This window comes from Rhinolophus sinicus, chromosome 4 (assembly GCF_057876585.1).
Source record: "Rhinolophus sinicus isolate RSI-liver-muscle chromosome 4, RSI-T2T, whole genome shotgun sequence".
NCBI classification, from domain to species: Eukaryota; Metazoa; Chordata; class Mammalia; order Chiroptera; family Rhinolophidae; genus Rhinolophus; species Rhinolophus sinicus.
The window spans coordinates 64,183,558-64,205,978 of NC_142504.1; the positions used below are offsets into that span (position 1 = coordinate 64,183,558).

A 22,421-nucleotide genomic window follows, 5' to 3' on the forward strand; every position below is an offset into this window, starting at 1 on the left:
GAGAGGGTGGAGTTGATCAGGCAGAGCTGGGGACAGCTCCGAGGCCTGGTTGTCCGCTGCCGTTTGAAAACAACAGTTGGGCGCCGCCGCGGACGCATCCCGGCCTCACGCTCAGCCCCGGGCTTGATGCGGCGTCGCGCCCCCGCGGGAGCTGCGCGAGGAAAGTGGTCGCGCCAGCTCTGTGCTCACCCCAGACTAACTAACGTTCTGGGGCCGGCTGGGGCACCTGAAGCGAAGGGAATCCGCGTTGAGGCGCCAGCCCCAGCATGTCGCTGCCTCCGGAGAAAGCCTCTGAGCTGAAGCAGCTCATCCACCAGCAGCTGAGCAAGGTGAGGGGCCGCGGGCGCTCTTCCCGCCTGTGGCCCTCAGTGTCCAGCCTTTTGTCCCTTGTCCCGGCCGACTGTGGCACCTGTTTGCTGGGGACTCAAGCAAAGGCTCTGGGACGCAGAGCGTGGGATGTGCAAAGCTCCGGGTTTGAAGCCAGAGGAACTGTCTAGGCTCGATAATGAGAACAAGCTCTGGAAGTGCTAGTAAGGGTCTGAGGTGATAGAACGGCGTTAGTATTATGGGACAGTTTTGAAAATGAAGCGTGTACCAGTGACTTCTGGAAGTCATATCGAATACAAGTTGTGTTTGGAGCAGGTTTATATTCAGAGGTCAGAAATTAGAATTACTTTAAGGGTGGAACTTCAGGTGTCATTGATATTGAACCAAATTGACAATTCTTAAAAGAAGTCATGAAAGAGAGCTTAGTAAGGATTTGTAATGAAAGTATTTGTGATACTTCAGAGCTCAAGAAGAACATTGTGTCTTTGAGGTGCTCAACTGAATGCAAGTAAGCTGAAGTAATAAAAGCTACCGTTTATTGTGCACTCGTATGCCAGTCTTTGTACTAAGTGTTTAGCATCTTTTATCTGAGCCTCACAATAACCTTGACAGGGCACTATTTTTTCCAGATTCATAAAAGGTAAATAAGTTAACTCAAAATTGCATCTAATAAGTTGTAAGGTGAAAGTCATAATTTGGTCCCCTCTCCTCGGTCTGTGTTCTTTTGATTATACTGTACTCTCCAAAGATTGTTTTGGTTGAATGTTATTTGTGGGGAAATAGTAACAAAGGTAGTAGATAACCAGTAGAGATTATTTCTAGAATTTGTAGTAAAAGTTTTCATCTTAAACATTTTTTTTTCCTTTTAAAAATTTCGCCTTTATTATCTTTGAATTCTGGTAACAATTTTACGTTTACTATTTGTTTGAGAAGCTTTCCTGAATTTGGTGTGCTCTCCCATTATCCTTTTCTTTGTCAGTATTTTAGAAAGAAATTAACTAAGTGGCAATATTTGTTTGCTTTGTAATGTGAATTGTAATGTGAGTTTTCTACGTAGATGGATGTCCATGGCAAAATAAGAGAAATCCTTGCTGAGACAATACGGGAAGAATTAGCACCTGATCAGCAACAGTTATCAACAGAAGATTTGATCAAAGCTCTTAGACGTCGTGGAATTATTGACGATGTGATGAAAGAACTTAATTTTGTTACTGTGAGTAATCTTGTAAAGGAGAAAATCTGAGAGTCTAAGCATATTTTGGGGCTTCTTCTTCTAGTAAAACCACTTTAAAATACGGTAGTTTTGCCTAGTAATATCCTTATTTCAAGTATAAACTAATTCTACCATAGAATGTAGATTCAATGTAGGATTATGTATCAATAAAATTGTAGTTATATACCATTCTTCTCTCTCTACAGTGACAGAATTTTCTCTTGTTATTCTCTAGGTCTGTAACTTTAAGTATATATATTTTAGTCAAACATAACCTAGTTGTTTTGCACTAATATTCTATAATTTTTAAAATTAGGCTTATTTTTAAAATAAACACTCTTGGGGCAATATTATCTATGATTAAGAAATTATCAATTCCTTTAAGAAAATAATTGTCTGCATAAGAATCTTCAAAGCTTTTCATACAAATAGGTCAGTAATGGGATGATAGCCTCACTCCCAGTGTACAAATTAGTAAGTAGGCCTTTTGAAAATGAGGCAATAATGAGAAATTGTGACCTGAATACCTGGGAAATATAATGTAGAAATTGGATGGACTTCATAGTACACCAGGGAATAAGTATTTTAATACAGCCTCCTTTTTTGGTTTTTGAGGTTTGTAAACCCATTTGGTATAAAAATTGACCTAATAACAGTTTCTGCTGTGTATGAATATCACTTCCTTATTAAAATCAGTTCACGGTACAATAATAAGCCAAATGTTATATGAGGTTTAGAGAAAGTTTGACCTTGTTTGAGGTATTAAGGATTTTTTTTTTAGCATTCTGTGGACGTTGCTTGAAGACAGTTTAGTTCCTTAACATTAAACTGCAGGACTGACTAGTTGCATCACCGTTTTTGAAGGCTTTTCATTATTTGAACTGTTTGAGGAAAATAAGGGGCTTTATCCTATCTTCTTTTGGTTCGGTTCTTAGTTCCATTATTGGCATTTCTTAACATAATTTTTGTTTCCTGATTTGTTTTGTATTTTTCTGCCTTTCTAGGACAGTGTTGATCAAGAACTTCCTTCCTCTCCAAAGCAATCAGTTTGTTTTACTGATAAACAATCAACGTTGTTAAAAAAAAGTATGTGTATTTCTTTTTAACCTTAATTTACTTGTGGATAGTACTGTCGATAGATGTGCTGTAGTGTTTGTTATTTCATAGAAAACACTTCAATTTTTTTTCCAGAATGAAATACTTATATTTTTGTGACTAATCCAAAAAGCTTCAATTCTGTTTTGCATATCAGAAAATTTAATGGATAGCACAGTGGAAGCAAAATAGGACTGCCTGTTTCTCATGTTTTCATAATATATTTTATAAAAATTGTACAACTGTGTTTTTTTAGTGGTTATGTAATTATCTCACAAGTACACTTTGCTGAGTTGAGATAATTGAGTTGGTTTGTGGAGGTGAAGGAATGGATAGTTGGATAGCAACTAAAGAACAAAGTTATCCTAAACCTTGTCTCTGACTCCTTTCTAGCTGAGAAAAAGTAGCCAGAATACAAACTCAGAAAAAGATGCCATATTATGTATCTTTTCTTCCTTGGGTGCAAATGGTCCTGGTATACAGTAAATTTGTTACTTTTTTCCCCCCAGTCTTTGTTTTTATTTCTGTCAAGTTGTTATTTCCTATTGTCTTGATCACATTCCTTAAGTTATTTGGCAGTTTCCTCATATATATTGCTACTTTACAGCTAATATTGATCCAACACGGAGGTATCTTTACCTTCAGGTTTTGGGTGGAAAAGCTTTCTTGGAACATCTGCAAGAACCTGAGCCTTTACCAGGACAAGTTTGTTCAACGTTTACTTTATGTTTACATTTTCGAAACCAGCGTTTTCGTTCTAAACCTGTTCCATGTGCCTGTGAGCCAGATTTTCATGATGGCTTTTTACTTGAAGTACACAGAGAAAGCTTAGGTAAGGAGCAATAATAAATTGTCATTTAACTGAGTAAATCTCTGAGGTTTTATTGCAGAGTAACTTTTGCTATAACAAGAAATTTATAACCTTTTAAAAAAATTTTCCCCACTGTTCTTTTCTATATAAACTACTACTACTCACCTTCTTGCTTTCTTTTTTGACTGTGTAATGGTTCGTTCTTTAGGAAGAAACATTTAAATACCTGTTAGGTTCATGGTACTATGTTAGGCAAATGCTGGGGATATAGTGGAAAATGAGACATGATTCTTCTCATTTATGAAAGACGATTCGATTTATGGTGTTATGTAACTTAAAGTTTAGATGTGAATCTGTAACTCATTATTATAACTTTAAAATTATGATACTTGATTCCTATAATTGTTTTACCCGTTTCTTCTTATAAAGGTATTTTATACATTTTAATTGTCAATATAGAAATTTTTATATTTGTAAAGTTAACAGTTATAAATTATATCTTCAAAGTTTTAGGTTATTAAGATGGCTAATGCAGCACTAAAATTTATTTCCCCCCCAGTGAAAAATGTTACCCTAATAAGGCAGTTATGGCTTAAATTGCTAGCTCCAAGGTGTTGGGTCTTTCAGTTTTGTATAGATAATATAGGGATTATTTCTGGAGGATTAGGGATAAAGGTAGTTTGGGGATTAATGTTGACATATTTGAAGGCTGTTTTATAGTAGCGTATAGTTTAGTTAAGTACTTTTAAAGAACGAACGTATCTCTTAGTGATCAGAAAATAGATATGCATTAACTATTATAGATAACTCGTCAAAATCTACCAGTGCTCTTAAAAGTTGTGATAGAAATAGGACTGTACTTTTATTCCCAGTTTGTAACATGCTTTCTGAGGCATTACCAAATTATTCTATTTGGTTTTATATAATTTTATCATTAGCATCCTTTTCAATAAAAGTATTGTTTTGTGATGGCCTAACTGAATATGTACTGTGGTATAATTTTTTTTTTTTTTTTTGGTTTGTTGCTAGGTGATGGAACTAGAATGGCTGATTCAACAACAATGTTATCGATAAGTGACCCAATTCATATGGTGCTAATCAAAACAGACATATTTGGTGAGACCACTTTAGTAGCATCCTATTTTCTTGAATGGCGATCAGTTTTGGGCTCAGAAAATGGAGTGACCAATCTTACTGTGGAACTTATGGGTGTAGGTATGATGACTAATATATCATTATTACCGTTTTTGTAGCCACAGTTTGTAAATACATTTTATATTTTTAAAATGCATTTATCAACCAAGAGGGAAACGTTGTAAAAAATAATTTTTTTAGAGTTACAGTTGGACTCTACAATGTTGTAGTTTTGGGAAATGTCTTGAAAAATAGTATGAGTGTAGAACTTCGCAGTCAATCTGGCCTTGTCTTAGAAAGTTTTTTTTTCTGAGAAGTGAATATAGAAATTTTGATGGATTTTTCTTTTTTATACTTATTTGATTATGAAGAAAATTAAGTTTCTACACACATACATACACACATACATGCATACATAAAATACTTCCATTTCAGCACAAGGCAACCCAGAATACAGTGTCTCCTAAATAATACCAGTGGCTTCCTGTAGCAGCAGTTCTTGTGGAATATGGAATAGGTATTTTTCTACCCTTTTTCCGGTGGGAAAGTGGCACTCAAAGAGGTACTAACGTGCTCAGTGTCCATATCAATGAATAGTACTCTTAGAGGACAGAGATGGTCCCTGTTTTATTCACCATTATCTCCTTAGACTCTTGCATACCACTTGCTATGTAATACATATTTACTAATACAATGAAAAACAAAAGCTGTCAGTGTTTTATGCATAAATAACATAATGGAATTACTTTGGTATTGAAACTTAGAGTCATTTCTGGCCATTGACAGTATAGCTTTAGTAATTTAGATTTTGTTAAGTCAAACTCTAAATGTGTTTTTCTTTTTCTTTCAAAAGTAGAGAAAAATGTTTTATGTAGGAGATTTATTTTCAAATGAGATACCCATTATTTGTCTTCAGATATAGGCCTAACATGATAAGCATAGTAATGACCAAGAAACAATATATTCTGATTTACCAAAGAAGTATAAATATTAAACAGTTTTGGTGTGAAGTATATTTGTTTTCTAATTCTTTAAATCCAGGAATGGATTGAAAATTTGTACTCAAATGTGATATGAAAAATGGGAAGGGATAAATGGGAATTACTATTATGAGACAAAGAGTATAACTATTTTCTGAGAATGAAGTGTTAACAGTTGCTTTGACTTTGTATTTAATGTAAGTCAGGTTGGTATTACACATTTAATGAAGATAAAAATTAAGACTCCCAAATCCTTTAGTTCCTAAAAGTCCCTTAAAATGTGATTAGGAAGCTAAGAAAATATATAATTTTCTTATAATTAGATGAAGGCCTTTGTACCAAATAAAAACTAATTTGATTGGTTCATTTTTAATATGAATATTAAGGTGATGTTGAATATTATCCTTATTCCATTTAAGTGGTGAAGCATAAAATTCTTAAAGTATTTTGGTTAGACTTTGATTGACTAAATATGTATAGTATTGAAACCTCTTAAGTTCTAAATATTTATTTACATTTATAGGTACAGAATCAAAAGTTTCTGTGGGAATTTTAAATATAAAACTTGAGATGTACCCACCACTTAATCAAACATTATCTCAAGAAGTAGTGAACACACAGGTAAATAATTCTGAATTTCTCTTCTTTGTGTATTTTTTTTCATAGTGATATATTTACCTCTTGATCCTGGAAAGCACTCTTTTTTTAGAAAATTACAGTTTATTAGTTTTAAGCAAGAGAATGACAATATGATTTGTTTTTTTTTAAATGTCTGTCTTGGGAGATAAAAGATCACTCTATTGTGTGGAGACTGGATTGTACCGGAGGAAGTGTAGAAATAGGGAAGTCAAGTAGGAGACTCTCATATATGAGATGATGGTGGCTTAGATTTGGGTGGTGGAGAAAAGTGCATAGATTTGTTACATATTTTATGGTAATTAAGGAGAATGAATAGACACTGAAAAAAATTTTTTTAATTTCAAGCTTGCTTTGGAACGGCAGAAAACTGCAGAGAAAGAGCGATTATTTCTTGTATATGCTAAGCAGTGGTGGAGAGAATATTTGCAAATTCGACCCTCACACAACTCACGGCTGGTTAAGATTTTTGCTCAGGTTTGTAAGTTGTATTAGAAAAGCTTTACACATGTGTTTGATATTTAATGTTGTATATGTAAATTTCATTTAACTTGATTTTGTAAGATGTATTTATTCCAGACAAATGAAAGTTTATTTGTAAAATAGAATGCTGATTTTTTATTACTGTCTTTCATTGATTTGGTGAGTGATATAACACAGTCTTTGTTTGATTTTGCTTTTCATTTTTAATTGTGTTTTTAAACCATTTTTTAATATATTTGATTTAAAGTGGATGAAAACCCTTTTTGTTTAACATGGAGTGTGTCCTTGATTGGTAGTACTAAATAATTACTATGGCACTTGAGATTTTTATATGTAGATTCAGCCTTTGTGTGCAGAATTGGGGCTCTGGGCATATATAGTTTTTGTTAGGGTATCATCAGCTTCAAGTCACATAGTTGTTTCAATCTAGTTGTGGAGGGTGCAGCTCACAGTGGCCCATGTGGGGACTGAACTAGCAACCTTGTTAAGAGCACTGCGCTCTAACCAACTGAGCTAACTGGCCGCCCATTGTTAGGGTATTTTTTAAAGACAAACAATAATACGTTCTATATAACCAAGATCTCTAAGCCAATGATCAATAGTATTTAACTGTAGCATTTCAACTATGTATCTCTGCCTTTATTTTTTCTGTATCCTAAGCCTGTTTTCTCTCATTAACAAATCAACGTAAAATATATGATTAGATCCATATTTTTTGTAACTTATGAGGAGCCATTCAAGTATTTTGTATGTATGCAGCCTTATATAGATGTACTTATATGAGTATAGTATCGTATTACTTTGATATGCATTATATTTCTTAGATCCTGTGCATTTGTCTAATTTTACCCTGCATTCCCTGGATGTTAGGACAGGCTAAAAGTGGTTCAATTTCTAGATGTGGAGCTTGGGAATGGGAGACCCTAGTTGACGAGTATTGGAAATGAAGGAAATGGCTTCTGACTTACAATAGTGTTGTCTGTGCATTGACTGTCTGGGAAGGCAAGGTAGCAGTGATATCAGGACAACGGCGAAGAGAAACCAATCAAAATATAACTGGCTCCCTGCTATTAGTCTGAGGTGAGGTAATTTATTTAGGTAATCTAGTTAGTCTGAGGTGAGGTAATTTATTGCCATGTGGAATCTGGGACCAGAGAAGACTGGGAGGGGTGGTAGGCGAGGGGCAGGAAGTAGATCAGAGAAATGGCAAATGAAAGAGGAGGAGGAAGAGGATAGGATATGGAGTTAAGGGAATCAAGGAAGTGAGATTTTCTTTTAGGAAATATTACTTAATTTCCTGTCTCAGAATTCATTGTGAGAAGATTTGAACCACGTAAAGTCATTTAGTCTCATGGTAACCATACGAGATTGTCAAGTGGCCAGGCATTGCCACTTTTTGTAAACAGTATGAAGGATAGAGAAGTGAAGAATCTTTTCTAAGTTCAAACAGCAACTCAGTTGTGGCAGACTATTAAATTGTAGTTTGAACTGTTTTGGTTTGACTCTTCCACCTTTTTCCCTATGTAGAGAGTAAATAACATGTTCATTTCACTTAGATTCCTAAAGGTATTTCTTACCACTTCTTCCTATATTTGGCTAGATATGAAATTAAGGAACAACAATATTTAAGGCAGTCAATCTAATTACAGAAACTGTAGTTTTAAATAAAAATTATTATACGTGGTCTGAAAAATGAATTTCCAGTGCTTCACGCACAAGAGGAAATAGTTTACAGTAGCACTATCCACCTGGAATTTTCAGTAGAATTTTCTGCAATGATAAAAATGTTCTATAGCTGTGCTTGCTGTCCAGTGTGGTAACCCCTAGCCATATGTGGCAATTGAACACAAAATGTGGCAACATGACTAAAGAAATGAATTTAAAATTTTATTAATTAAAATTTAAACAGCCACATATAGTTAGTGTCATTCTATCTGACAATGCACATTTAGAGGTTTAATATTGAAAATTTCAAGACATTTAAATAGTTTATGGGTATGTATTTAATATTAGAAATATTACTGTATTGAAACATGTAATGATATATGTTGTATTCCAAGATGCTACTATTGATGATTGGTTTAGAGCAAATGCATCTTTTTTTTTAATGGTTTCATCCCTTTCTTGTCTGTTTGTTAGTGGAGTTACACGAATATGACAAACTGGCCCACACAGGAACTGAATTCCTTTATCCTAACCAAACATCTGTAGAATTCCCAGGTTGTACTTAATCCATTGTTCTTTTTCTCCCTCACTAGCTGATTTGCTATAGTACAATAGTAATTCACTTAATGATAGTTTTTACATTTTCTGTGCAAGAGATTTTAAAATAAGTTATAGAAATTGACCTTTAAGATCATTAAATTTTAAGAAAATATTAATCACTTGAGGATTGAGGCTGTCCTTTTCAGATTGTGTTTTCAGGACCTAATATTCTTACACTACACTAGGTTATTAGTAATGCTGAGTTAATGTAAAAAAAAATCCAACTAATAGTTTTCTAATCTCTTCCAAAATTAGAATTATGATTTTCTGGTTTCAAAATCAGTGCCTGTCAAGCATTGAATGGAGCCTAGTTTGCTTCTGGATTTATTAATTCCACAATCCAATCTATCCCCTTCAATGTTTAAAAAAAAAAAAAAAATTCAGTGCCTGAAGCACTCTGCCTAATTTTCTTCTTTTCTCCTTTCTTTGTTCCTTATTTTCCTTACCTGTCCTTAGTTCTTCTTTCTATTTGAGCTCTTCTAGCTGATCCCTCTGTTTTCTCTCTATTTCTGATTCCTAAGCTATCATAGGGACAGAGAGAGTAAGAGATCACCATGAAGGTGTTTGTTTGAGTGAGTGGGGTCGGAGAGGACAGGAAAGAAATTAGTGCCTTTTAGAGTTGAGAACCATGGGGATAAGTGGAAATCATAATAGTTATTTTGCTCAGCATCATATAAAAATGCCTGATGTTTCTCACTATAATCAAATACAAATAATAGGTGAGTTTTTTTCTTGCTAAGGTATGGGATTATACTGGAGAAGTGATGTTTTTGTGGTGCAGAAAGACATCAGTGGTTCTGATACTTCAAACAGGTGGTGTTTCTGTTCGCTGAGTTAGGTCTTATTTCTGAGGAACCTTGCCATAATAGAGAGTGTTAAAAATACTCTCTAGGGGTGGCCAGTTAGCTCAGTTGGTTAGAATGCGTACTCTTAACAAGGTAGCAGGTTCGATTTCCACATGGGCCCGTGAGCTGCGCCTTCCACAACTAGATTGAAGACAACGACTTGAGCTGAGTGAGCTACCGTTGAGCTGCCGGTGGCTCAGTTGGTTAGAGCATGTGCTCTTAACAAGGTTGCTGGTTCGATTCCCACATGGGATGGTGGGCTCTGTGTGCCCCTGCAACTAGATTGAAAACGGCAACTGGACTTGGAGCTGAGCTGCACCCTCTGCAACTAGATTGAAGGACAGTGACTTGAGTTGGAGCTGATGGGTCCTGGAAAAAATACAGTTACCCAATTTAAAAATAAATAAATAAATAAAAAATAAAATCACATTAAAAAAAATAAAATCCTCTCTAAACTTTGAATACAAAGTGGCCCTTTGACTTTGTCATCTTAATAATCCTGAAGTTAAGGGAAATAAGGCCTTTTTAATATTAACTCGAAAAGCACAGTGGTGGACAGTCATCAGAGGCTCTTGTATGCACAGTAGTTACTCAGTTCAAGTGCTAGGATACATCTGTATTTAAAATGTCAGAGGTTTTCCTAAAATAATTTTCAAAACTCTGTTTTTAATTGACTTAGCTAACAAATCATTGTTTCCTGTAGATCTCCAAGTGTAATGAAAACATTAAAAATGATCATTGTTTTATTAGCTAATCAGAAAAGTTATTTGTTCTGTCTGGATATATATTACTAAATTCTGTATGATAATATGAAAGAATACTTTGGCTTATATCCCTTTTCCAGCTCCCACCCAGCTACCTATTCTTTTCTTAGAGGAAGTTTTTTTTTAAACTTTGAGAAATAAATGACAAATATATTGTATATGTTTTAAGTGTACAGTATGATGATTTGATATACGTATACATTGCGGAATGATTACCAAGATCATGATAATGAACACATCCATCATCTCACCTGTTAACTCTTTTTTTGTGTGGTGAAAATGCTTAAGATTTGTTCTCCGCAACTGTCAAGTTTATGATACTGTATTATTGACAGTCACCATGTTGTAAGTCAGATGCTCAGAACTGATTCTTCTTATAACTGAAAATTTGTATCTTTTGAGCTACGAGTACATCACTGCATTCCCCCTGTCACCTCAGCCCCTGGCAACCACTATTCTCTTCTCTGTTTCTATGAACTCAACTTTTTAAAAAAATAAAGATTCTGCATATAATTGATACCATGCAGTATTTGTCTTTGTCCAGTTTATTTCACTTAACATAATGCCCTCCGGTTCATACATGTTGTTGCAAATGGCAGGAGCTCTTTCATTGTTATGGCTAAATAATATTCCGTTGTATATGTATACCACATTTTCTTTATCCATTCATCCATTGAAGGACATTTTGGTTTCCATATCTTGACTATTGTGGGGTGGCCGGTTAGCTCAGTTGTTTAGAGAGTGGTGCTAATAATACCAAGGTTGCTGGTTCGATCCTTGAGTGGGCCACTGTGAGCTGTGCCTTCCTTAAAAAAAAAAAAAAAAAAGGAATGCTAATATCTTGGCTATTGTGAATAATGCTGCAGTGAACGTGGGTGCGCAAATATCTCTTTGAGATACTGATTTCAGTTACTTTGAATATATATCTAGGAGTAGGATTGCTAGATCACATGATAGATCACATGATAGTTCGAGTTCTTACTGTCCAAGTCTTTGGAATTAGCTCAGGGTTTGAATCCTGGCCCTGTTGCATAATGGCTGCAGCTTCAGTTACTTCAATTGTGAAATGAAAGTAATAGGATGTTAAAAGGATTAAAAGAGAAACTGTATGCATAGCACTCAGCAGCCTAGTGCTAGGTATATGGTAAGTACTTAGTGATATCCAGAATTATTTTATCCCACATTAAAGTATTCTAAGAAAATTCTGTTAAAATTGGAAATTATTAATCTGTCATTATCGATATTGTTTTTTCCCTCTTCCACCAGGATGAAAATGGGATAAATAGACCAGTCTGTTCCTATGTTAAACCACTTCGAGCTGGGCGGCTTCTGGATACTCCAAGGCAAGCAGCAAGATTTGTTAATGTCCTTGGCTATGAAAGAGCCCCTGTTATTGGAGGAGGAGGTAAACAGGAACAGTGGTGCACTCTGCTCGCTTTTCTCTGTAGAAACAAGGTATCCTACACAATAGAATTAAAAAGCAGTATGTTGTAGTTATTGTGAATTTATGGTACATTTGTAAAATAATTTACTTAGAAAACATGTACATATTGTGAACTTGAACAAGTCAGAATCTTTTCACCATTTTTGTTAGCATTGAAATGTCAATTAAAAAAAAGCTTAGCATCTTTATTTTCTTGTTTAGTTTCTTATTTAATGTAATGTGATTTCTGTGAAGTAGGGAATCTTTAAGTACTATAGTGTCAGAGACCAAGATATAGAGGTAAATTAAACAGTGAATTGGAAATAGTGCTAGGACCAGAACCATGGTCTTCTAGTACTACTGATGAGTTAAAATTTGCCTAGATGATGCATTTTTTTTTTTTTTTAAAGAAAATGGTAGTACAAAATATATGGAAAAACTATTTTGGACTCATTGGTGTTTTGATTCATCAAATATAAGTATATATTTAAGAATTTGTATAAATTTATTGATGTTAATTAAACTTTAAATGAATTGATTTCATTAAACTGATTTTATAGATTATAGTATATTTCCTAATCTGTGTTCTAAAAATGTTGATGATATAAAAACAAGTCTTTAACATTCCAATTCTGTTGAAACAGAACTGAAAACAAGAAATTTATTTAATGTATTATTGTTTTGACATAATTTTGTTTAGTCCGAAGTTGTATAAGTAATATGGGTATTCACAAGGCAAAGCTTATACAGTGGAAGAAACTAGATTAGAGATTGATTTGTCAATTAGAAAGATTTTGTCTTAAAGATAATTGAAAACAGTAAAACATTTCTTATCAAAATTATTTGACTTATTCCCAAGCTATATTTCCCAAAAGTTGTGTGTATGCATTTAAACTTTTAAAAAAATTAAATTTATTGAGGGTAACATTGGTTAATAACATTACATACATTTCAGATGTTCAAATTTATAATACAACATTTGTATACTCCATTGTGTGCTCACCACTCAAAGTCTGGTGTCCTTGTATCACTATGCATTTGACCTTCTTTGTCTTCCTCGTCCTCTCCCACCTCTCTTCCCCTCTGGTAACCACCATTCTGTTGTCTATATCTATGTGTTTGTTTTATTTGGTTGGTTGTTGCTTTTTGTTTTATATCCCCTGTATAAATGAATCGTGGTTCTTGTCCTTTTCTGTCTGATTTATTTCACTTAGCATGATACTCTCAAGAGGATTTAAACTTCATTTCAAACAAAGTAAGAATGGTACATATTAAAATTATTATGTAAATAATTCTTTTGTAAAACAAATAATCACCCCTTTGATTCACTAGTTTATCTAAGTTTGTTTAAAGAGAAAGCACATCTTAAATTAGAAACTTGAAAATTATTTAAAATATTTTTCTTGTACAAACAACGGCATTACAACAGTAAAGGTGAAATTTCACCCATAATTCTATTACAAATTTATTATGTCTTTTTGTATTTTCTTGTTATGTGTCATTTCTTTCCATAATTATAATTAAGGTATAAATAAAATTTCGTGTTCTGCTTTATAATTTAGCATTATGCTTTGAACATTTTCCCATGTGTTGCTACATTTTTATAATCTCCATCTTTTAATGACTGTATAAAGTTTTCTTGAATTGATATACAAAATCTACTTAACTATTTCCCCATTGTAGGAACTGTTTTCCTTTTAAGTTAGGCTTGCTTCCAGTTTTTTGATATCATTAAGAATGAATTTTTGGGGCTGACCAGTGGCTCAGGTGGTTGGAGCGCCGTGCTCCTAATGCTGAGGTTGCAGGTTTGATTCCCACATGGGCCAATGAGCTGCGCCCTCTACAGCTAAGATTGTGAACAACGGCTCTCCCTGTAGCTGTGCTGCCATGAGCAGCCAGAGGTCAGCGTGAGCTGCTGTGGGCTACCTCAGGCTGCTGTGCTGCCATGGTCTACTGGCGAGAGCTGCTGTGAGCGGACAACAGGCGACTGACTGCCTCAAGCAGGGGATGGGGAGGGGGCAGCAAGGCTCATACCAGCATGGGCCAGGGAGCTGTGTCCTATACAGCTAGACTGAGGAACAATGGCCTGAACTGGAGCAGGGCGGGGAGGAAGGAGGGTGGGAGAGAATGAATTTTTGCATTGAATATCTGTATTGTTGGGGATTTTTGAAAATATTTTTAATATAAAATCTATAGAAATTAATGGGTCTAAAAGGTTGGATATTAAATTTTTCTAAAATCAATTTAATGATTATAAAATGCTATTTGTTTTATTATAGTCAATTAAAAAACAACAGTGTAGAGCCACTAATGTAAAATTTTGGGGGAAAGAAATCATCCGTTCTAACACTGAACCCAGTAGTTACATTTACTTTTGCATATTACCTGTAGTCCTATGTTTATTAAATACATATCTTCATGTAATTTTAGCCTTACTGTTTAATATTTTAATATTTTTTTCACAGAACATATTATCAGATATTTTCTATTATTTTTGTATTTCAGTTAATTTTTAAAATTCTGGAAGTAATATCAAAGAATGTAGGAAATAGAAGGGAAAATTATATTATAACCACTAATTAAAGCCGTTGTTGGCGTTTTATTGTATTCTACCCAGTCACTTTTACTACATATTTATTTCCTTAAAATGATTATATATTGATACTTGAAGTGATTGTTTTAATGTTTTTGTTTTTAAAGATTTTATTGGAGAAGGGGAATAGGACTTCATTGGGGAAGAGTGTGTACTTCCAGGACTTATTCCAAGTCCAGTTCTTGTCCTTTCAATCTTAGTGTGGAGGGCGCAGCTCAGCTTCAGATCCAGTTGCCGTTAGTTGCAGGGGGCGCAGCCCACCATCCCTTTCGTGAGTCCAATCGGCAACCTTGTGGTTGAGAGGATGCGCTCCAACCAGCTGAGCCATCTGGGAGCTCAGCGGCAGCTCAGCTCAAGGTGCCGTTTTCAATCTTAGTTGCAGGGGGTGGAGCCCACCATCCCTTGCGGAAGTTTGAGGAGTCAAACTGGCAACCTTGTGGTTGAGAGCCATGTAGGAATTGAACCAGCGGCCTTTGGTGTTAGGAGCACAGAGCTCCAACCGCCTGAGCCACCGGGCCAGCCTGTTTTAATGTTTTGAGTATTTCCCCCTTTGTTTGCATTTCCTGCTTTTTGATTTTTCAGCATGTCTGTTCATGTCCATTTGCTATTCATTTTTAAAATCTTACTGCTTTTCTTTTTGTTTGTATGTGTTCTTTATAAAGTTTTGAATCTGAATGTCCCCTTTTAAAGTGTATATGTTATGACTATTACATTTTTTAGCACTGACTTTGTAAAATAATTTAGGCTCTTCTAAATCTGGTATATTCTCTTTTCCCCACCGCGTTGTTTTAGCTTAACAGTGGACTAATGGTTAAAAGTGAAAATTTTAATAATGCTTTTTAATTGTAATTTTGTATTTAAATATTTAAGGAGGAAACAATATGAACAAATACTTAATTTTAATTCATTGTATTTTCTAGGGTGACTGTGAAGATCATGCTAACCTTCTGTGCAGCCTTCTTCTTGGATATGGATTAGAAGCCTTTGTCTGTGTTGGGACTAAGGCAAAAGGAGTACCTCATGCATGGGTTATGACTTGTGGAACTGATGGAACCATCACTTTTTGGGAGAGTTTAACAGGACACAGGTTAGCAAACTAAGTTTATAAGGATATGAAAATGAAGATGTGAATGTTTTAAATTATAGATTTTGTTTATATTGATAGTGCTCAAAGGTACAAATTGATAATTTTAGTTATTAGAGCCTTTTTGATGACTGTGTAAAAAATTATTTCAATTAAGATAGCTATGTAATTAAACTCTAAGAAAATTTGTACACCTTAAATATTCTTTACCAACATGATACTGGTAAAAAGTAAATTATATTTACTTTTTATTTTATGTAATTGGAATATGTTTTTTCTGCTGATCATCTCTAAGCCTGAAAATAAATTCAAGTTGTAAATCATGATTTCTTTTGAAAATTTGATGTCACCACCTCCTGTTGATAAATCCACTGGACATTTTTTTTCAGTCCTTTTGCCTATCATCAGATTTTGAAAAGACTTAAATGCTCCCTCTTTCCTGGACCATTCTCTTTCCTTAGCTTCTCTCATAGCACTGTCTTTCAATTTTCATTATTTTCTTTGGCTCTTGTCAATTTTCCTTTATCTTGTCTTTACTTTTTTTTTTAATTTAAAAAATTTTTTTAGTTACAGTTGACATACAATATATTAGTTTCAGGTGTACAACACAGTGATTAGACATTTATATAACTAATGAAGTGCTTTATCTTGTCATTAAATGTTGAAGATCTAAAGGCACAACCCTGTGCCCTCTTCTCATTTTTCTGTGTTCTTTTTTCCCCTGGTCGATAATCATTTTGGTTAGTCATGCCTCATAATGTATAGCTGAATTATTTAAATTGTGTTATCTGAGATAGACACTTTTGATCTTAACGATATACATAGAATATATTCTTGTGTTAAAGAAATAAAGTTGATTTCTATTTCATAAGATGTGTTGTTATTCAGTTAACATAGACTAATCAAATTATGAGAGTATAAGAAGGAAAAACAGTTATTAAACTTTAGTTCTAGGAAGCAGTTATGGCTTTATGTGTTAGAATAATATTTTTCCTAGTAAGATGCTACCTTCTTAATTTTTAAGTTCTTGGTATATAAAATTATGATTTACCCTTTTTAGATACATCCACAAATCTGCCAATCCTGATGAACCTCCAATTGCTGAACAGTCCAAACCGTTGTACCCGTATCGAACAATTGGTTGTGTTTTCAATCATCAGATGTTCCTGGGAAATTGTCAGCCCTCTGACTCAGTAGAAATATGTGTATTTGATTTGAATGATGAATCCAAATGGAAACCCATGAGTGAAGAAGCAATTAAATCTGTGTGTGCTCCAGGAGCTACAACATCCCTTCCTCCCTTTCCACCTCTATGTGCATCCACGATCGATGCTTCAGTAACAAGTAATGAAATAGAAATGCAGCTAAGGTTACTAGTGTCAGAACACAGGAAGGTAATTAAAACTGAAGTTTGTAGTTGCATGCATTTTTTTCATGTGTTTATGTATTAAATATTTTTGGCACGTGTGATAGTGCCAGTTACTGTTCTAGATCTGAACAAAGTAAATACAATGCCTACCTTGATGAAGCTTTAAGTTTTGAAAGTCATGAGAGTTAAGTTCTGAGACTCAGAAGTTTCCAAATTCACCAGTACTTCTAGAATTTATTCCTTCCTTCTGGAAATTAAGAATGGTGGACTTGTTCAGACTTTTGCTGAATCCACTGTTTGGATTTCCTCTTTGTGAAGTATTTATTCAGTCATTCCGTATTAAAAATAAATTGGGTTATATTTTTCTCATATGCATTTTTTCCCCCTGGTTTGTTTTCCTATTATACAAAATTGGGTAGGTATAAAGTGATATCCCCATTCTGGCTTTAATTTGCATCTCCCTGATTACTTATGTGATCAAGCCTCTTATTTATTAGCTATTTGGGTTTCTTCATTTGTAAAGTACCTTAACAAAGACATAAAAAGCATTAATCATAAAGGAAGAATTACTATATTTTAAGAACTTGTGTTCATCAAAAGAAACCATTGAGATAGTGAAAAGAGCAGCTTTGGACTGGGAAAAGTTATTTGCAGCACATATAACCAACAAAGAACTAGAATCCAAAACTCCTACAGAAGATTTATTTCTAATTCACCTTTGGGGGTTCCCCAATAGACTCCCCACCTTGGGTGAGTCCTGTTTTCCATGTTCCTTGAGGCCATCAAAGACATTGATTTATCAGCTGTGTTCTCAGGGCTCCCAATTACTCTTAGCTTTAGCCTCTAAAATATTCCTTACTCACTTGGTAGCTCATCAAAGCATTTAAAAGCATGTTTTGGAAAATCTGGCATCTGTAGTGTTTCCAGCAATAGGGTGGTCAGTGACCTAGTTCATTACACTGCTGGAAATGAAAGCCCCTCCTTATTGTCTCTTTCCATCACTTGTGTTGCCTTTTAGTCTTTTTTTGGTCTTGTTTACAAATGAAATCAGTATTTTGTTACATTAGAATAATTATTTTGTGTAGAAAAAGAAAATGAAACTGAGCTAGATGCCAGTGTTGATCACTAGGTAGCTAAATTGATGTTACCTGTAAACCAGCAAGTGAGATTTCTTTTTGCCTCAGGAAAAGTATGATGATTGTGGGATCTCTTGGACCTAATTTAAACCTTGAAAGTGAAATCGGGAAATGCTAAAGATCTATTATGATAAACAAACTATTAATGTTGAGAAATTTTTTATGTTTGGAACAATTTTTTAAAAATACCATGTGTCGGGGGCGGCCGGTTGCCTCAGTTGGTTAGAACGCAGTGCTCATAACACCAAGGTTGCCGGTTCGATTCCCACATGGGCCAGTGAGCTGTGCCCTCCACAACTAGACTGAAAAATAACGACTTGACTTGGAGCCGATGGGTCCTGGAAAAACACTGTTCCCCAATATTCCCCAATAAAAATTTTTTAAAAATATCATGTGTCTAGCTATCAATAGTTCATTCAGTGTTAGAAGTAAAGTCATAATTGCCTTCAGTGGTCCCTAAAAATATGTTTTAAGCTCTCTAAGGGTCTGTAGAATATCGTCTTCACCTTTTTATCTTTTGCAGTATAAAAATCAGTACTTTTTATGGGGTAAATGTTCAGTAAATATTTGAGTTTAATTATATATACAATTAGTTTGTTGATTTTTCTCCCTTACTACAGTTTAATTTATGGTAAGAATAATCAAATTAAGCAGATTCAATCTTACTAAACTTTTTAAAGTTAAGTAAAATGTGACCTCAAAGTTTACTGACACTATTCCATAGTAGGACTATTCCACATGGTCTTTTCTAATGGATATTAAGGAAGTATAGGATTTGGAGCCTTCACTAACACTATATATTGATAGTTTTTTGGTTATTTCTTTAAGAAGTAAAATCTGATGCCTGTAGTTCCTTTTATTTTTTACTTCTATGTATCCTTATAATAATAGGAAGTTTAAAAAATTATGACATTTTAAAAATCTTGGCATACATTAAGATAGTCAATATTTTTGTTATAATTGGTTTTTAAAATATTAATGAATTTCATTTTTTCTCTTTTGATTGTTATAGGATCTTGGCCTCACTACTGTTTGGGAAGACCAGCTTTCCTATCTCTTATCACCAGCTTTGGCTTCTTATGAATTTGAGCGTACAACAAGTATATCTGCAGGCAATGAAGAATTTCAAGATGCTATAAGGAGGGCTGTACCTGATGGTCACACATTTAAAGGGTTCCCAATACATTTTGTGTATAGAAATGCAAGACGTGCATTTGCCACATGTCTTCGGTAAGGTGGAATTTATGAATTCATAAATGTTTTCGGCTTAGGAACTTTAGAAATCAGTTAGTCTAGTAGTTCTTTAGGAATGATTTCAGAATCAGTGGGGAACTTCTATGACTTGCCCTCCTTGCCACAGATTGTGATTCATTAGGTCTGAAATGTAGCTTTAGATGATAGTTTGGGATACTTTTCCCAGTGATTTTGGAGCATTCTCAGTTGAGGATCTCTGATCTTGACTAGTGTAATTTTTTAAATTTATAGACTGTGAGGAAACAGTCTATAATTTGAAAAGCTCGACCATAATTAAAGAGCTGTTGGTAGCAGAGACAGGATTTTAAAATACTTAAAATATTGACTTACTTGGAAATAAGAAAGTAAAGTTTATGTTTACCTCTTGAATAAATTTTCTTTCTTCTGTAGGTCTCCTTTCTGTGAAGAAATAATCTGTTGCCGTGGAGACCAGGTGCGACTGGCAGTTCGAGTCCGAGTGTTTACTTACCCTGAATCTGCATGTGCTGTTTGGATCATGTTTGCTTGTAAATATCGCTCGGTATTATAGGCCTACAATTTCTATAAGAATATACCCATGTTTTATTGGAATTTTACATGTTGTATATTACTAGTTGCTTACAGGTTATTTTAAAAATCACAGTCTGGCTTGGATGTCACATTTCAATTTTGTATATACCTGACTGATAATGTTTGAAAAATATCATGATGTGTATATTTAAAAATTAAGGATGAAAAACTTGTATAAATCTGAGTGGAATTTAGTATAAATTAAGTGTATATTCTATTTTAATAAATGCTGCTTTGTTTACAGGTAGTCAGTAGTTTAAATATGAACATAAAATTTACTCAGTTTTCTTTGTTAATAGGTAATCAGAAAGATATTTGATGGTTTGAGCCATAGTAAAATCAATATCATTGTCACTGATTAATGGGATGATTATTTTACATAAACTCAGAGAAATTAATGTCACAATGGATTTATTTATCACATGGATGAAAAGACAGTTTGATGAATTAACGCTTTTGTGGTTTATCCATGGCCATAGGGATATTTATGATTTTCCAGAGATTTATGGGAAGATTTTAATGCAAGAGTCTTGTACTTTTCCTAGTCCAGTACTAGGAAAAAACTAGTACTGGAAAAACATAAGTATTAATAACAACAAACCTCATATGAAAGTATGTGAATAATTTATAAATATTTGTTAGTTTTATTATAAAAACGAATTAGGTATTTTAGAAAGAAATTTGTCATACCCTTTTGTTGTTATACTGATACATTTTCTGTAATTAATATTGGTAGTCTGTTGCTGATTTTCAGTGATCAAAGATTCATTCCAGCCCCTTCATCGATTCCATTTTCTGAAACCACATTTTTTTCTTTTTTTTTATTTCATTGTGATTAAAAACATCAGCATATATGTGACTAATCTAAATCCGAGAATCATTGTGTGAGGCCGCTGAAAACAAGCATATCTGAGTGACTCCATGCTTATATTTATTTTAAAATTGAGCATGTTTTAAAAGTTAATTTTAAAGTTGAGCAAGTTTTAAAAGTGAGCAATAAAGTGAGTGCTAAAAACACTACACTATAGCATTTTTGACTTTTTGTAAGAAGCTCTATAATCTGATAGGTTTGACTGTATTCAGCATCTCTGTGTACAATTCTTAATTCAGTTGCTTCATCCATTTGTCTTTAAGAAAGTAACCATATACCAGTTGTCTGTGCAAGTTATTCTTTTTTTTTTTTTTAATCTATGAGGCATTTTCTTTTCTTTTTTTTTAAATTTATTTATTTAAGTCAAGTTGTTGTCCTTTCAATCTTAGTTGTGGAGGGTGCTGTTCAGCTTCAAGTTGTTGTTCTTTCAGTCTTAGTTGTGGAGGGCGCAGCTCAGCTCCAGGTCCAGTTGCCGTTGCTAGTTGCAGGGGGCACAGCCCACCATCCCTTGCGGGAGTCGAACCGGCAACCTTGTGGTTCAGAGGACACGCTCCAACCAACTGAGCCATCCGGGAGCTCAGCGGTAGCTCAGTTCAAGGTGCCATGTTCAATTTTAGTTGCAGGGGGCGCTGCCCACCATCCCTTGCGGGACTCGAGGAATTGAACTGGCAACCCTGTGGTTGAGAGCCCGTGCTCCAACCAACAACTGAGCCATCCAGGAGGCAGCTCAGCTCAAGGTGCCGTGTTCAATCTTAGTTGCAGGGGGCAGAGCCCACCATCCCTTGCGGGACTCGAGGAATTGAACTGGCAACCTTGTGGTTGAGAGCCCACTGGCCCATATGGGAATCGAACCGGCAGCCTTCGGAGTTAGGAGCACGGAGCTCTAACCACCTGAGCCACGGGGCCGGGGCCGGCCCCCGCAAGTTATTCTTTTCATTACTTTAATTCACCATTGCAGATAAAATGATTTAATGTTTTTTAAAAGTTAAAATCTAGAGATATCCTAAAATTTACTTTCTGTTTTATTTTTACATATGATAAATATTTGATTTAACTTGTTTTAAAAGTCTGAAAATATCCCTCGTCTTACCAATTTTCATTGAAAATGATAATCAGATGTTTTTTGTGAGACTGATATGACTCCAGAGAATTAGCAAAATAAGAATTAAGACTTTTTTATTCTGTTGCTAAAATTACTCATAAAGCTATCAATAGAGAAAATTGCTTGCTTTTCAACTTTCAGGAGAAGCTGTTTATGAGGCACATATAAAAGGCAGACTAAGATCAAATCTGTATTATCATTGGGCTTTGCTTCTTGCCTTACTGCACCAGAGTAACACATGTATTTATAATGCACCTTTAGTATACATTCTAAAATAAATTTTCTTTTTTGTGCACTTTAATAGAGTCTGGCATGAACTAATATGTTTCTCTAACGATGATTTCTTTCAAAAGGTTATTTCAGTGCATTTATCCCTAGAATTCTGCTACTCTTACAATTTTTCTTTTTAAAAATTAAATTTACTTGTATATTTACCTCTGTAATCAAAGTTGTTTTTCTATTAAAAACATAAAATGTTTTTCTATAA

At 34.4% G+C, this 22,421-nt stretch overlaps 1 protein-coding gene across 2 annotated transcripts; it reads left to right on the plus strand.

The window, feature by feature from the left end:
- The first annotated feature begins 10 nt into the window (after positions 1–10).
- On the plus strand, positions 11–22,421 carry CEP76 (centrosomal protein 76). Of its 2 annotated transcripts, none has more exons than XM_019711340.3 (12): positions 11–329; positions 1,385–1,540; positions 2,545–2,626; positions 3,243–3,467; positions 4,476–4,661; positions 6,084–6,181; positions 6,545–6,673; positions 11,820–12,008; positions 15,490–15,656; positions 16,714–17,047; positions 19,171–19,388; positions 19,803–22,421. In XM_019711340.3, exons 1-12 carry the CDS (start codon positions 267–269, stop codon positions 19,939–19,941), a joined length of 1,986 nt encoding a protein of 661 aa, XP_019566899.1. In that variant the 5' UTR covers positions 11–266; the 3' UTR covers positions 19,942–22,421. The 2 variants fall into 2 exon arrangements, with proteins under 2 accessions (XP_019566899.1, XP_019566900.1); XM_019711341.3 differs by lacking the exon at positions 11–329 and adding an exon at positions 361–835.